The sequence below is a fragment of the Quercus suber genome, unplaced genomic scaffold (assembly GCF_002906115.3).
Source record: "Quercus suber isolate HL8 unplaced genomic scaffold, Cork oak 2.0 scaffold_1026, whole genome shotgun sequence".
NCBI classification, from domain to species: domain Eukaryota; kingdom Viridiplantae; phylum Streptophyta; class Magnoliopsida; order Fagales; family Fagaceae; genus Quercus; species Quercus suber.
This window is the reverse complement of record NW_027070437.1, coordinates 23,264-40,251: the sequence shown is the minus strand read 5'-3', so window position 1 is coordinate 40,251 and position 16,988 is coordinate 23,264. Positions and strand designations below refer to the sequence as shown.

Below are 16,988 nucleotides of genomic sequence, written 5' to 3'. Positions count from 1 at the left end.
ATTGATATTATAATTTTAGATAGGGTATTTTTTTATAATTTTTTTTTTTTGTGTGTGGCGCTCTTTTCAGATTGATTTGTGGAGAGTAAAACTGAGTAGCAAGTCGAAACTCCATGGCCAAAGCACTAAGCTTCTCCATTTTCCGCCACTCACCACCACCACCACGGTGGTGGCCCTCCGAGGCAAAACTAACCCCTCTATCACGATCTCTCCCTCTTGCTATCAATCTCCTTGGAAAAGCCTTTATGGCAGGACCTCAAATCTCTATCATCACCACCACTTGCAGAGGTAGCTTGCTCATTTTCACACTTTAGATCTCACTTTAGCTCTCTAGATCAAGCTCATAACCTCAAATCCCCTCTCTAAATAAAATTCTCTCCAACCCCTAAACTCTCAAACTCTCTGCCTCTCTCTTTGATTTGGTACCTAAATTGTTGCTAAGCAGCTCATGGACTAGGGATGAGTGACAAAGCTGTGGTGGCGTGTGAAAATGTAGTGGCGTGTGAGGTGCTTGTGGGTAGGTTTTCGTGGATGAAATTGCAGATGATGGGTAATTGAGATTGATTTATTAGTGTTAATGGTTGTGGGTTTTGTGGCTGGTAGTGTGGTTCGTTGTTGTGGTGGCAATTATGGTTGTTCTGGCTAGTTATGGTGGTTGCTAGAGGTGATTTTAGTTTTTGTTGGTGGTGTATGGATGGGTTGATCTGAGTATGGGTTTGGGTGGTGGCCGGTCGATGGGTTGATCTAAATTTGGGTTTGGGTGATGGGTGTAGTGGATCCCAAATAATATTATAATAAAATATCAATTCAAAATGACAATCACACACAAGAAAATAAATATTTACGTGAGAAACTCTTTCTCCTTGAAGGAAAAACTATAGGACAAACCCTGAATCAATTTACTATTATTAAATTTATTACAATAATTCTTGTGTATGTTTCACGGCTAAAAAAAAAAATCTCTCTTCTTTTTTTCATTGCTTTCACACACTAATTATATACCTCTCAAAGGCGGCAACACTTTTCTCTCCTCTCTATTTTCTTCTCCACGTATAACTCTCTCTTGGTTAGCTTCTTTTTCTCTAAGCGGCGCCCCTTAACTACTCTATCTTTTCTCCGTGCGGCTTCCTCTTTCTTTGTTTTCTATTCAGTATGCGGCACACACAAAGCCTAGTAAACATTGTCTTTATATGTTACCGAGCCACCGTACACACCTACTACACATGGATCCTACTTCACTAGAATTTGTATTCTTGCAAGTCACGGCCAGAACAAAACAAGTCCATAGATGGGCTTTAATGCACCTACTACACACATCCTAATTCAACCAGAATTAGGATTCTTGCAAGTCACGGCCAGAACAAAACGAGCCTATAGATGGGCTTAAATGCTATGTGGCCTGGACATATGCACGTGGTGCACCAACAGAGTGGTTGAAAGAGAGAGAGAGAATCTGAAAGGAAAACATAGAAATGGGGGAGAAGAGAGGGAGATGAGTTATATTATTTTATTGGGTAGCATTTAGTAACATTAGTTGAATAACAACATTTTGTGGAAGTTGGAGAGACCCTAGTTGAATAAACTTGAAAATTAGAAGATTCAATTGAACAAAAATAACATTAAAGACCTAACACTATGTTTGGTTGGAGGGATTATAGGGAGGATGGAAAACAATGGGTGGAAAATGATGTTTTCCACACCATTTTCTACCGTTTGGGAAGCAAGGGAAAACAGAGAGGATGGAAAACGGGAGAAAATTTTCCTCCCGGGCCCACCATTTTTTTCCTCCCAAATCGGGAGGAAAATTGTGGAGAGAAAACTGATCTTACTGTGGAATTACCCAAATACCCTCTCCCAATGTCTCCAACAACCCAACGCGGCAAAATAACCACCAAGGAAGCCGGAAATAACCACCCAAACCATCACCACCACCAAACACCGGACTTAGCACAGACATACCACAATCAAAACAAAAACACAAAACCCAATCAAAAGATTTGAAACACAAAAACAATATTTCTCATAAGTCTAATAAAATCTGAACAATAAAATAAAACTAATCAAACCAAAACAAAAAAAAAAAACATGTAGGCCGATCTGTGTAGAAAAGCGTAAGAGAAGAAGAGAAGGAAAAAAAAAAAAAAGTGGAGAGCACCAGTGGAGTAGACGAAGAGAAGAAAGAGAAGAAAAAAAAAAAATAAGTGGAGAACACCAGTAGAGTAGACGAAGAGAAGAGAGAAGAAAAAAAAAAAAGGAAAAAAAAGAAATGGAGAGCACCAGTGGTCCAGTGGAGCAGAAGAGAAGAAGAAAGAGTAAAGTGGAGGGTGCTTACACAAGTGCCAGAGAACAAAAGGAAAAGACAAGTGAAGATAGAGATAGGAAAGGTGTGGAGGAGAAAAAAAAAAAAGAAAAGAAAAGTAACGTGTGGATAAAAAAAAATAAGGGAAAAATAAAATAAAGAAGAATAAATTAAAATTGAGAAATGTTACTATAAGATTTTCACAATATTTTTATAATAAATTTTAAGTGGTAGATTGTTATTAACTAATACTGATAAAAAAAATATTTAAGTGATGTGTTCAAATTAAAATTAGTAATAACTTATCAAATATAATTTATTGTGAAAATATTGTAAAATGTTAAGGATGTAATATTTTTTTTTTCAACGTGATCTGATCAAGTTGTACATTATTGCAATTTTTACATTATAATAATAAAAATAATAATAAAAATTTATATATATGACGTGATAATTTTATATTATGTAATGAGTACAAATAAATCTATTTTTTACATATTATATAACAAGGGTATAATAGTCAATTTATATAAATTACATTTTTCTTCCTTCCCTTTTTCTCTCCAACCAAACAAAAGAGTTTTCACCCTCTCACTTTTCCACCCTTCCAACCAAACACACAAGAAGGAAAACTAAATATTTTCCATCCTCCCACTTTTCCATCCTTCCATAATTTTCCATCCTCCCACTTTTCCACTCCTCCATCCAAACGGAACCTAAATGAATTTTGGGTTAAACTTCATTTTCTTAGAATCAATTTTGGGTCAGACTTACAGATTGCAATTTACATTTTTAACTTATTTTTATGTATGACTCCATTTACTTTCAGCCCAAATCATTCTTGTCATGCTTTCGAACAAATATAATAACATAATTTATTTAAGCACATTATTAGTGTAGGCCTTCCTGCTATGTCGATGATGAAGCTCAGACACTATCAAGACAAGTGGAAGATTCGGCGAGCGGCCAGAGAATCCAATCAAAAAATCTTTCTTCAAGAGGTATGTACACAATGAAATCGTTCCTAATATTCACTAATCACGACTGTAGTGTGCATGTAGAATAGATAGTTGCTAAAAATCATATTTACTTATTTTCTAGCTAAAATTGGTAAAATTAGAGATGTACGCTGTGACTATAAAAACTGTTTATAATCAAATAAAGTGTATTTGGTTATTCAGTGGTTTTCGATAATTTATTTGCATACTGTTTATTATGAAAATATAGTTTATGGTGAATTTTTAAGCTAAATATGTGACAAAAGCTAAATGCTAGTTTTGTTTAATATAATTTGTGGGGGAGAAAAACCCAGCCCAACTTATTGGGCCCGAGGCCCTGAATGAGGAACACTCTTCATCCGAGGAGATAAGGCCTTCAGTCGGAAGCCCACGCCAATGGGGGACGCCTGGGGATGAGCACGTATACCATCCGAGGAGATACTCATATGTCCGAGTAGTCATGCGTCCTCGGATCCGAAGAGGTTTGATCAAACACGAGTATGGGAGGTTCAAGTGATCTATTTGACAAGTGTCAAGGGGGAGAAGGACCTCGGACACACATAGAGATAACGACAACAGAGAAATATCAAGGAGCATACTTCAACCACCGCATTTAATGCACTGCACCTACCTTCCTGGCCGCATTTATGTGGATAGGACCCCTGAACAGTGCTTTCTCAGCTACCGCCACTCGCATAAGGCTAAAAGTGGGGTGATGGGACATGTACTCAAGTGGGTGCCTGGATGACGAACAAATGGACGGAGGAGATGTAAGAAGGCAATGCTATATAAGGAAGGGTACCTCTGATAGAGGGATCGAAAAACAGGAGAGAGAAAGGGTACCTTACATGGTTGTAGCTCCAGCAATTGTAACCCTTGATTATCAATGAACAACTTCTCTTCGGACAGAGTACTCATTAGTCCGAGAGCACATTAATTCAACTTCTCTCATTGGTGTTGCTGTTTAATACTGTAATTTTCATTATTTGCCTAGCCCTTTCGCCCACTCTCTACAAAATTTATTGTTTTGGGCTCAGAGGGTTCCAAATCCATACCTCCTTGGGCTTGGGCCGCAAAAACTGACCCTACAATTGGCGCCGTCTGTGGGAAAGAGCTTGTGCAAGAGTGAAAACAACAGTTGATGATGGCGGACAAGGTGAACAGCAAGCAGAATCCAGGGCATCCCAACACATGGACCATTTCGCCAACCTGGAGGGAAGGCAAAATCGTGAGGGTAGCGTACACACAGTGCGCCTTAGCCAGGGCCAATCGCAGAGCGGAAGTCACATGTCCCATGCAAAGGAGAACCGCGACTTGCAACTGGAAATAGAAAAACTAAAGAGAGAGCTGCGCCATGCAAAGAGGAAACGGGCTTCCTCGTATTCTGAGGATGATCTTGATGATGAGCGAGATGTCTCTTATCAGCACAAATCCAAAACACCAGCCAGCGAGTCCTACACTTGTGAGGAGGAATCCCATCGTAAGAGACAACGTAGAAGTCCATCACACGAGGACATGGAGAACGATGCCATGAACAGGGCTTTGAACCAGATATCTGAGTCGCCTTTCACGCGCAGGAAGAGGGGGCTAGACTCCCTCGGCGTTTTAACCAACCAACGTTCACCATCTATAATGGTAAGACTGACCCCGTGGAGCATGTGAGTCATTTTAACCAAAGGATGGCTGTCTACGCCAGAGACGAAGCCCTGATGTGCAAGGTTTTCCCTTCCAGTCTAGGCCTGTGGCCATGAGGTGGTTTGACGGTTGAAGGCAGGCTCCATCAACTCCTTCAAAGAACTCACTCAGGCATTCGGTTCCCGTTTTGTTACATGCCGAAGAGCGGTCAGACCTGTTTCTTCCCTGCTATCCTTATTCATGCGGGAAGGTGAATCCTTGAAGGCATACTCAGATAGGTACTGGGAAATGTTCAATGAGGTGGAAGGTAATGATGCAATGGCCCTCAGCACATTCAAGCTCGGCCTCCTACTGATCACGGTTTGAGGGCGTCTCTATCTGGCAAACCGGTTGCAAACGTGCGTCAGTTAATGGACCGCATAGAGAAGTATAAGAGGGGTGAAGAAGATCAGCAGCAGGGCAGGGAAAAGACAAGGTTATCTCTCAGAGAGAGGGATTCGCGGTCGGACCGCTACAATTACAATAAACCGCGAAGGGATTTTGCCGGGCAATTGGGATCGATGAATCCTCAGCCGGTCAACGCCGTGTTCAAAGAGCCAGTACACCAGGTCCTGGAAAAGATCAAGAATGAATCGTTCTTCAGGTGGCCGAATAAGATGATAGGAAACCCCGAGAAACGCAACTATAATCTCTACTGTCAGTACCATCAAGACCATGGGCACACCACGGAGGATTGTAGGAGCCTGTGGGATTACCTGGACCAACTGGTCCGCGATGGTAAATTGAAACACCTCCTGCACCCCTCCAGTGGCCGAGAGCAAACGGGATCGGGGCCACGCAGAGATAACCTCCCAAAGCCGCCGCTAGGGACTATAAACGTCATCCTCGCTGCGCCAGGAAGAACAGGATCCTGGCCATTGAAAGTTATGTCGGTAGGTCGACCACCCGCAGGGGAGTCAAGCCGAGGGCCTAAGAGAACTAAGTCTGGCGCCCCGTTAGTCATAGGATTCTCGGACGAAGACATGATTGGCACTACCCAACCCCATGATGATGCACTAGTTATCACCCTCAGGATAGGAGGGTACGATGTAAAGAGGGTGATGGTGGACCAAGGCAGTGCTGTGGAGGTAATGTATCCACCTCTACAAGGACTAGGCCTAAAGCCCCAGGACCTGACGCCGTACGATTCCCCCTCTTGAGCTTTGAAGGAAGGCCTGTCGTTCCGAAAGGCCGGATACGCTTACCAGTGCAGTCTGGCACCGAGGTGGTGGAGTTAGATTTCATAGTTGTGGATGCATATTCGCCCTACACGGCACTCGTGGGTAGGCCTGGATCCACGCACTGGGGGCTGTGCCCTCCACTTTGCACCAAAAGGTCAAATATCCGTCAGAAGGGCAGATACGTGAGATCCGAGGGGACCAGTCTGTTGCTCGTCAGTGCTTGATAGGTGCCATTCAGCGTAAGACCCCCAGCCGAGTCCTCGGACGCAGCCGGGAGGGATTCATAGCAACTACAGTTTCGGGGATTGCCCTTTGAAGTCGGATCTCAGCTGCACTCTCAAGAGAAGGAAGAGCTGATAGAGTTCCTTAAGCGAAATCTCGATGTATTTGCCTGGAATCCCTACGAGGCCCCAGGGTAGACCCGGAGTTTATATGCCACCACTTGAAGGTGAGTCCACTGATCACCCCCAGAAACAGCCCATTCGGCGCCCATCCAAGGAGCATGCTGATGCAATAAGAGACGAAGTAGCGAAACTCAAAGTGGCCGGGGCTATCAAAGAAGTTTTTTATCCCGAATGGCTGGCAAATACTGTGGTGGTGAAGAAGAAGAGTGGGAAATGGCGAGTATGCGTAGACTTCACGGATTTGAATAGGGCATGCCCCAAAGATCCGTTCCCAATGCAAAGATAGACCAGCTGGTCGATTCAATGAGATAGAACAACAAAAACAGAGAGGGATGAGAGAGATAATTAAAAAAAAAAAAAAAAAAAAATTGCAACTTGCTACAATTAGAGGTGTCCAACATCAACTGATACCCGACCCACCTAGCCAACCCGTCCGATCTGGCCCGAGAACTAACCAACTCAACGCTAGTGACAGTTGGTGGTGGGTCTCCGCCTTCAGAATCCGAAAATCGCGGGTCGGTTGGTGGGTTTTCTCCCCAAAACCCGAAGAAACTCGACCAAACCGATCAAAAGAGCAATTTTTGGTGAAAGTTTTTAGATCCGGCAAGATCTCAGCCATTTCTGGCGAGATCTCAGCTAGATCCATGGAATCTCCACCAGATTTGGCAAGATCTCACTAGATCTGGCGAGATCTCGCCGAATCTGGTGAGATTTCGCCAAATACGGCGATAACCCAATGAAAATCCGGCGAAAATATCACCGATTTTTTGCCCATTTTGCCGTTAACTGGCCAGATTTTGGCCAATTTTGAGATCTCCAACTCCGACCAAACCGATCGCCATCCATTGAACATCAGATCTGCCCGATCCAATCAGCCACTCCGGTCAGCAGCGAGTTGAAATTCTGGCCATCTGATCGGGTCGGTTCTGGGTTGGGCACAAACTTGACCCAGACCGACCCGTGCACAGGCCTAACTACAATAAACTCTAAAAGTGTTTAAGTATTAGAAACTTTTAACCAAAAAAAAGTATTAGAAACTGAATGTAGGAATTTTTTCTTTTTAGTTAGTATTTTTATATGGATCAATGTGTGCTCTTAGAACATATATTAATTATTTATTAAAAAATTATAAAAAATTAAAATTTTATAAAAAAATAAGTTATTTCTCCTTCTTTTTTTCATAAAATAATTTTACTAATGTATGTATACGTTAATAAAATCCTTTCTTATATGATGGGTTCGCTTAATTGAGGTGGGCCGAGGACATTGATGAAATCGATGCTGGTGATGGATGAGTTCCAAAGCTTGCCAACCCATCTAAATTAGACAAAGTATTTGACTAGTTGCCATGTGAGGGTTTCGAGGACGAACTCATGCGGGAGATAGTTGGACGACTTTGACGTGTTTATTTATTTATTTGGAATATGGGAAGGGGAATCTAGACTTAGGGTCCATTTGGATACAGTTAAAAATTGAAAATTGAAACTGAAAACTGAAAAATATTATAGTAAAATAATTTTTAAATGTGTAAATAGTATCGTAAGACCCATTTTTAATGAAAAAGTTGTTAAAAAATGAAATTTATAGGTCCGTAAACAGTAAAATTTGTGCTAAAAAGTCAAACTTTTCTATTACTGTATATAAACAGTATCTGCTACGGTACTATTATAGTAAAACTGGAAACGCGTGAAAAAAAAAAAAAAAAAAAAAGGCTGAAAACGCAAACGTGCATAGGAAATGCGCAAATCAAACAAGCACTTAATGCTTAGCGAAGTGGAAAAAAGGACTTAAATTACACATTAAAGATGTAATTTCATTTTTGTTAAAATATATATATATATATATATATCATTGATAAGAACATGAGATAAGAGTTGTAGAGGCGTACAAACATAGAGGAATCTCTTCAGTGTGCCCATGTGGGACGTACTCCTGAAAGCAAGTGGCATTCTTGCTAGCAGTTGAAGACACGTCTGGCCATGTTCTCCCTTTCTTGGTTTTGTAGATAACACTGCCTTTGTTGTTGCAAGTGTCTTGTCCTTTCCTAGTAACCATCTTGCGGTGTCTGTATCGAAAGATAGAGACCGTTAAGCATGCGCTATATCTATGTAGCAAAATAATGCTTTAGGGAAGAAAAGAAGTTCAAATATTTGTTCCAAATAATAATAATAATAATAATAAGTCCAAAGATAAGCATATTTTCTCATCATTTGTACAGATGCAATAATTTCAAGTTTGTGATTAAAAAGTTCTAATTTTGAATGTAACAGGAATAATGTGTATGAGAGAGAGACCAAAGTGTTGGCCTATGACAGCATTATGGAGAACGGACACGCTGTCATTTCTTCGAAAGTGCAGACTAATATCGGCAACATCTGTTTTTACTTCGGCAACATATTCATCAAGCAGAAATTTGGCCATTTTTGTATGACCATGGGCAGCGGCCCTATATACCGGAGTTTCACCTAGTTCGTTTTTATCACTGAGTATCTTGTGCAATTGGTCCTTTACTTCATCTTTATTGAGTTTACGAACCAAGACTTCTGCTGCTTCAACTTTGTGGTGGTGGCCACCTCGTGAAAAGTATTGTTACCGTGATCGTTTTTCTGGGACAAGGCCTCGAGTACACGATTGCGCGGTAGGAGATCAACCAAATGTTGAAGCACATATTTTTTTCCGCTGAATGCTGCAATATGAAGTGCAGTGTCCGAATCGATAGTCATACTGGCAAACAAGAGCTGGCAATTTTCTTCGGTGAAGAAATTCTTCAAGGTCTCCCAGCCTCCATTCAAGGCTGCCATATAAGGATCCTTCAACGAAGAAAAGTTTTCCAAATCGAACTCTTTGACAGGCTCCACCTTCAAATCGTCCGCTTCGCCTTGATCCAACTTCGAATCGTCCGCTTCGCCTTGATCCAACTTCAAATCGACCACTTCGCCCCCTTGATCCAACGAAGAAAAGTTGTCCAAATCGAACCCTGTGACATGCTCCAACTCCAAATCGCTCCAATTTTTTTTTTTTTCAAGAAGTAATTTTTTAATTTTAGGTAAATTACATTTAAAATACCATAATTTAAGTTTAGTTTCAAATTAAACACTGTAATATTAGAAATTTCAAATTATACCCTTCATTTAAAAAAAAAAAAATGCAATATAAAGCATAAATTTATTACGCATGATGCTATAATTTATTTGTCCTATTCCGCATATCATAATACCATGCCTTAGCATCTTCAATAGCCTGGAGATAGCTTGGAGATGGTGCATTAGCCTCTTTTGATGCTAAAGATACATAAAAGATGATTATATTTACTACGTGTCTATGCCTTATTCCTTTATCCTTTACCTACTAATAGTTAACATTAGAATTATAGTTAAATAATTAAATTCATAGTTTCTTAATAGCTTAAACTTTTGGACAATTGGTAATTTCTTATAGTATCAAAACAGAAGATCTTAAGTTCGATTATTGTTTCAGCTCTACCTCACATTTAAAAATACTAAATATTAGTAATTTATCAATTAATCAAAGACTTATGTATGCTTTGGGCAAAAAGAAGCATTTTTTTTTTTTGGTGCTTGTGCAAGTTATGCTTATGCATGGATTAAACTTCAAGAAAGGAAGTTTTTCGATTGTATTTAGTGACTTAAAAAGATGCTCAGAAGGTAGAGATTTGAGATAGGTGTTGCATGAATGCTTGTGGATGGACATCAAGAGGGAGGCACTACCAGGAAGATTGCTGAAAAAAAGGGAAAGAGAATGATGATGGTAGGGTTCAAAACCTTGGCTCTGATACCTTGTTGAGAGCATTTACATTAGTCTTTTCAGATTTTTAGCTAAACTAAATCAAAAACTCTATTTTTTATAATTTAACTATCCATGTTTTTTTATGGACACGCATAAGACTCAATACTCTATTTTTCTTTTCCATTTTAAAAATTATTTTTGTGGGGGGAGAAAAACCCAACCCAACTTATTGGGCCCAAGGCCCTGAATGAGGAGCACTCTTCGTCCGAGGAGGTGTGACCTTCAGTCAGAGGCCCACGTCAAAAGGGGACGCCCCGGGACAAGCCCGCATACCATCCGAGGAGATACTCATATGTCCGAGTAGTCCTGCATCTTCGGATCCGAAGAGGCCAAACCCAACACGAGTATGGGAGGTTCAAGCGATTTATTTGACAAGTGTCAAGGGGGAGAGGAACCTCGGACACACATAAAGATAACGGGAGCAGAGAAATACCAAGGAGGCATACTTCTACCACCACATTTAATGCACAGCACCTACCTTCTTGGCCGCATTTATGTGGATAGGACCTCTGAACAGTGCTTTCGCAGCTACCGCCACTCACATAAGGTTAAAAGTGGGGTGATGGGACATGCACTCAAGTGGATGCCTGGATGATAAACAAGTGGACGGAGGAGATGTAAGAAGACAATGCNGGCATACTTCAACCGCCATTTAATGCACTGCACCTACCTCTTGGCCGATTTATGTGGATAGGACCTCTGACAGTGCTTTCGCAGCTACCGCCATCACATAAGGTTAAAAGTGGGGTGATGGGGAATGCACTCAAGTGGACTGCCTGGATGATAAACAAGTGGACGGAGGAGATGTAAGAAGACAATGCTATATAAGGGAAGGGGTGCCTCTGATAGATGGGGATCGAAAAACAGGAGAGAAAAAGGATATATGAGATGGTTGTAGCCTAGGATTGTAACCTTAGATGGTCAACTGAAACATCTCTTCGGACAGAGTACTTATTAGTCCGAGGCACATTAATTCAATTCCTCCACTGGTGTTGTTGTTTAATACTGTTATTTCATTATTAGCCTAGCCCTTTTCACCCACTCTCTACAAAATCTTTGTTTTGGGCTCGGTGGGCTCGAATCCATACCTCCTTGGGCTTGGCCGTAAAAACTGACCCTACAATTGGCGCCGTCTGTGGGAAGAGCTTGTGCAAGAGTGAAAACAACAGTTGATCATGGCAGAACAAGGTGAACAGCAAGCAGAATCCAGGCATCTCAACACGTGGACCATTTCGCCCGCCAAGAGAAGAGACAAATCGTGAGGGTAGCGTACTCCTTGGTATTTCTCTGCTCCCGTTATCTTTATGTGTGTCCGAGGTTCCTCTCCCCCTTGACACTTGTCAAATAAATCGCTTGAACCTCCCATACTCGTGTTGGGTTTGGCCTCTTCGGATCCGAAGATGCAGGACTACTCGGACATATGAGCATCTCCTCGGATGGTATGCGGGCTTGTCCCAGGGCGTCCCCTTTTGACGTGGGCCTCTGACTGAAGGTCACACCTCCTCGGACGAAGAGTGCTCCTCATTCAGGGCCTTGGGCCCAATAAGTTGGGTTGGGTTTTTCTCCCCCCACAGGACCCTATGAGTATTAGTTATTTTCTGTCTTTCATGGGATACATGCACAATGTTTGAGGCCTCCCACAATTTTTAAGAAATTTCTTTTGATGATGGTTTTTTTTTAATAATTTATTTTCAATTATTTAAATAAAAAAATTTCAACTTATAACGTCTACTTCATAATGATTACTCTTTATCATCAAGCTAAAATTTCAATTGATTTTTAGTGTAAATAGGGTTCAAACGTCTAATCTCTTATTCCATCATAAGAGATTGAAACACTCTTTTAATTTAGATACAAAAAAAGAAAAAAAAAAGAAAAAGAAAAAAAGAACTAGAATGATGAATTGGGAGGAAGAAAATACATTTATTAGCGATAAATTATGACTTGCTCATACTTAAACTATTAGAAAATTATGAATTTAATTGTTTAACTATTATACTAAAAGTGAGGTCTAACACATGAGATTTTTAATTTTTAAATGTGAAATATAATCAAGACATTCTTCAACATTAGGATCACTTGCTTCAATATCATAATAAATTACTATTTATTCCCAAAACTTGAACTATTAATAAAATGATAAATTTCATAATTCAACTATTATTTCTTTAGAATTTGCAAATAATGCAATAAATTCATAAAATCCATTCCCAAGAAGTAAATCAAAGATCCTTATCTATTCCATGCTAACAAATCATGCATTTCTCTATATGCAATAAATTTAACTATTATTTCAATGAGGAGTATGTTATAAACTAACTCCTTATCTTTTTTACAAAATATTTGTACAATAGCAAATGTGTCAACGACACTCCTTACACAATGTGTATACTATTTCTTTTTTAGCTGAAGGAGGAATGAACAACATTTGGGTCTCTGATCTAATCCATATACAGGGAGAAATTGTACCTTTTCCGCTTTTTAAGTATGGGGTAGTTGCAATTTCCACCTTTTAGTTTTAAACATAGCAATGCCTCTTATCTTTTCATAATGAACATGTTATTACGACATCCATTAGTATTTTCTGTTAAATTAAAGGAAAAATTCAATTGGTTTTGAAAAGTGTGTTTGGACAACAAACACATCACATACACAATAATGACCTCATATAGCAAACGCAACACAAACTACTCTATTTTGAAATGAATTGACTATAATTGTGGTTATATACTTATAATATATATTTATATATATTCATTCCCATCTACAAGTATTTGATAGTATTATCTAATTCCTCAAAGTGTAGCTACCCATAAATAATAATTAGAAGGAGAAAGAAGAAAAACTACTACATTTGAGAGCAAGTGAATGTGATCTTAATACTATTGAGCAAGTGAAGTATCTAAACCCGTGACTTCATACAGTGAGTCTTTGAAACTTAATTATATAGTGAGTCTTTCATATAATGGAGCTAACGCAACCCTTTCAATAAATATCTCTTAGTGGTCCCAATTTTCTAATTTTGTTAAAGAGATTATCTTTATTTGCACACACTTATATTTGTATTCATCGAAGTTGGTTTGCAAGAGCAATTCCATCACATGGGAGAGCAAGTCGTTTGGGACAGCTATATGGCCTTTATGGTTTAGCAGAAGATGTGAAAACAAGAAATTTGTAAGGCAATATCATTGGTACTTTTTCCTTCCAAATATCAATATAGGACAATTGGAAATTCAGCAACACACGAGCTTATGATATCTCTATTTCTCATCATCATGCTGTGTCACTTTCTTGATTTGATAAGACAGGCAAGCTTCCAATGAGTTGAGATCATTCTTATTTTTTGTTTATAAGGTGCAACTAAATGAGATGCTTTTAACATAATCACATGGACTATCACTATATGTTAGGTCTCGGTTTAGACTTTAGAGTTTAGACCCACTGCAACTTTAGTTCACTTCATGTAGTGCAAGACAACCTGTATGTAAGAGGTTTTTATTTTTTGACAAATGTCTATGCATTGTTTGTTGCTTTCAATTACAAGAAACTATATCACAATGTTTACAAAAAGGTTGTAGCAACTAAAGCGGGTAAGAAATTAAAGTTGAATATTTTGAATCATTAGGGTAGGATTATCATGTTTTTTTATAGCAAATTACACCAACCTCCTTTGTGGTTTCACAAAATAAAACTCAACTCAAATATTTCAAATCAATGATACTTTACTTAAAATTTGTATAAATATAACAAATAAGTTCATGCCCAATCACATGTTGAGTTTCCTAGCATATTATTATAGGAGAAAATTGGCTTTTGCCCATTTCATGCAAAAAAATCCAGCATTTTGCCCAATTTTCCAAACTAATTAAGGAAATGCCCATGTTTTGAAACTCGATTTTCCTAAAATCGAGTTTAAACGCTACTATAGTTATGAGATGATCAAACTTAAAAAATAAAAAATAAAAACTTACATAGAACTCGAGTTCATGGAACTCAAGTTCCAAAACGCCACTATAGGGCTTCAGGATTTTTATTTTATTTTTAAAATTTTTAGTTTGTTACAACTTAATTGTCCAAAAATTGAGTTTTAAATTAAAACTCGATTTTTAGAAAATCGAGTTTTAAAATAAGGACATTTCCCTAATTAGTTTGAGAAATAAGACAAAATACTAAATTTTTTTTAAAAAAGGGCAAAAGCCCATTTTCTCCTATTATTATATTTTAAAAAGTTTTCTACCTAAACAATGAATGCAATCACACTTTCCACTTAAGCGTTGTAGAAGCATGACAATGTGTCAAAGTTTGTATAAATGTGTAGGGATCTTTTCCAAGAATAGAAGATTCAATTAAAGAAGTAAGGGCATGAATTTTTGAGCATTGTAAAAGGATCGAAAATTTACTGTTGCACACTATTGGCGTAATGCTCACTTTACAAGTATGAATAAGGGCTAGAGTTCAAGTATTCAGAAAAAAATTTTATACACATAAACTTAAATTAGGCTATAGTAAAATTTTATCTCAAACCACAAAACAAATAAAAATAAAAATAAAAAGGTATATTACACAAACCTTCCTTAAGGTTTGAGGTTTATGGGAATGACACTCAGGAGCGACTCTATGTTGAAAGCAAGGTGGTCACAAGACCACCTAACTTGGAAAATAAATATAAATCATATATAAATTTTAAAAATTGTCTACCCTTACAAAAATTGTGACTATCTAAATTTTTTTCAACCCAACAAAATTAAATTTGGTCCCCCTTAACAATGAACCTTTCAAATATAAGGAAAAACCCTAAAAATTTTTTTATTGGACTAAAATTTGAAAGAAATGTAGTTTGCAGTATTGGTAATAAGACTACCATACAACAATTTCAAAATATAAAAAGAAATTGTAAAATTTTATATATTTGTGATTTTCTTTTTGGTCAACATATATATGCAGTTTTTTTTTTTTAGTGAAATTTTGTATAATTTAAGTTTCTAATTAACCATCTTAGAAAAAATTCCTAAAGTCACAATTGATGACACAAAACCCCAAATCTTAAGATTTGAGGAATCGACACAATAGTTAGTCTTTTAATAACAACAACATGAAATTCCAAATTTTGTAAAGATCCCTTGACCAAACCCTAACCATGATTAATGAAAGTTTTTTTTTTGGTTAAATATAATTCCTAACCACCTAATTGTGGTTATAGTTTANAGCTAGGAATTACAAACAGGTACTCCACTCCAGCCTATCCCCAGGGTAATGGACAGGCAGAAGCCGTCAACAAGGTCATACTGAATGGCTTAAAGAAGAGATTAGATGATGCGAAGGGCAAATGGGTAGACGAACTGCCGCACGTACTTTGGGCTTACAGGACTACGCCTCGTAGGTCTACTGGGGAGACACCCTTCTCAATGACCTATGGGGCTGAAGCTGTCATTCCTTTGGAAACCGGGTTCCCAACGATGAAAACAAGTTCATTCAGTCCGGCCGACAACGATGGGCAACTACAAAGGAGTTTAGACTTGATTGAGGAAAGGAGGGAGAATGCAATGGTTCGGCTGGCACATTATCAACAGAAACTCAGGCAAGGCTATGATGCTAACGTAAAGCTAAGGCCACTAGAGCCTGGTGATCTAGTGTTGAGGAAAGTTGTAGGCACCGCAAAGAACCCGGCTTGGGGAAAACTTGGACCCAATTGGGAAGGACCATATCGTATCACCTCAGGAGCAGGCATTGGGGCATATTTCTTAGAAGACCTAGATGGTCATGTAATACCGCGCCCATGGAATGTAAATAACCTCAAGAGGTACTTTTATTGACCAAATCTCTTCTTCAACCGACGTGTCAATTTTCTACGTAAAGTATTCGCTCAAGTGTTTAAACTTAAATCCAATCATGCCTGTAGTCCTCGGACCAGATGATTTGGGTTAGTTAGCACTCAGTTACAGTTCTATAGTGTTTAAACTTAAATCCAATCATGCCTGTAGTCCTCGGACCAGATGATTTGGGTTAGTTAGCACTCAGTTACAGTTCTATAGTGTTTAAACTTAAATCCAATCATGCCTGTAGTCCTCGGACCAGATGATTTGGGTTAGTTAGCACTCAGTTACAGTTATAGTGTTTAAACTTAAATCAATCATGCCTGTAGTCCTCGGACCAGATGATTTGGGTTAGTTAGCACTCAGTTACAGTTAGTGTTTAAACTTAAATCCAATCATGCCTGTAGTCCTCGGACCAGATGATTTGGGTTAGTTAGCACTCAGTTACAGTTTAGTGTTTAAACTTAAATCCAATCATGCCTGTAGTCCTCAGACCAGGTGATTAGGGTTAGTTAGCACTCGAATACAGTCAAACCCATAATCCTTGAACCAATCGACAGGTTAGTCAATACCCCCCGGCGGCTGTTCTCTGGGGTTTAGTGCTAAAATTCCTGATTGCGTTTAAATTGATTCTAATTTATAAATGTCTTCCTCCGTTATGTTTAATACGAAACCGAGGGGTAATAACTTATGTTTTACTTGGAAGGACGTGCGAAACTCGCGTATGCACTTATTCTAATCATTGCTCATCAATAACTCTTATTCGGCCTATCCTTTTCAATTTTAATTTTTATTACTCACGCCACCAGTAT

The 16,988-nt window shown here is 38.7% G+C and overlaps 1 protein-coding gene across 1 annotated transcript; it reads left to right on the top strand.

Moving 5' to 3' along the window:
- Positions 1-5,342: 5,342 nt before the first annotated feature.
- On the top strand, positions 5,343-6,131 carry LOC136065568 (uncharacterized). Its single transcript, XM_065768944.1, has one exon. The coding sequence runs from the start codon at positions 5,343-5,345 to the stop codon at positions 6,129-6,131; it is 789 nt and encodes a 262-aa protein (XP_065625016.1).
- The last annotated feature ends 10,857 nt before the right edge of the window (positions 6,132-16,988 follow it).

Bases quoted from the DNA above. Each gene is read 5' to 3' on its own strand.
- LOC136065568 (XM_065768944.1), top strand. From the start codon at position 5,343: ATGGACCGCATAGAGAAGTATAAGAGGGGTGAAGAAGATCAGCAGCAG.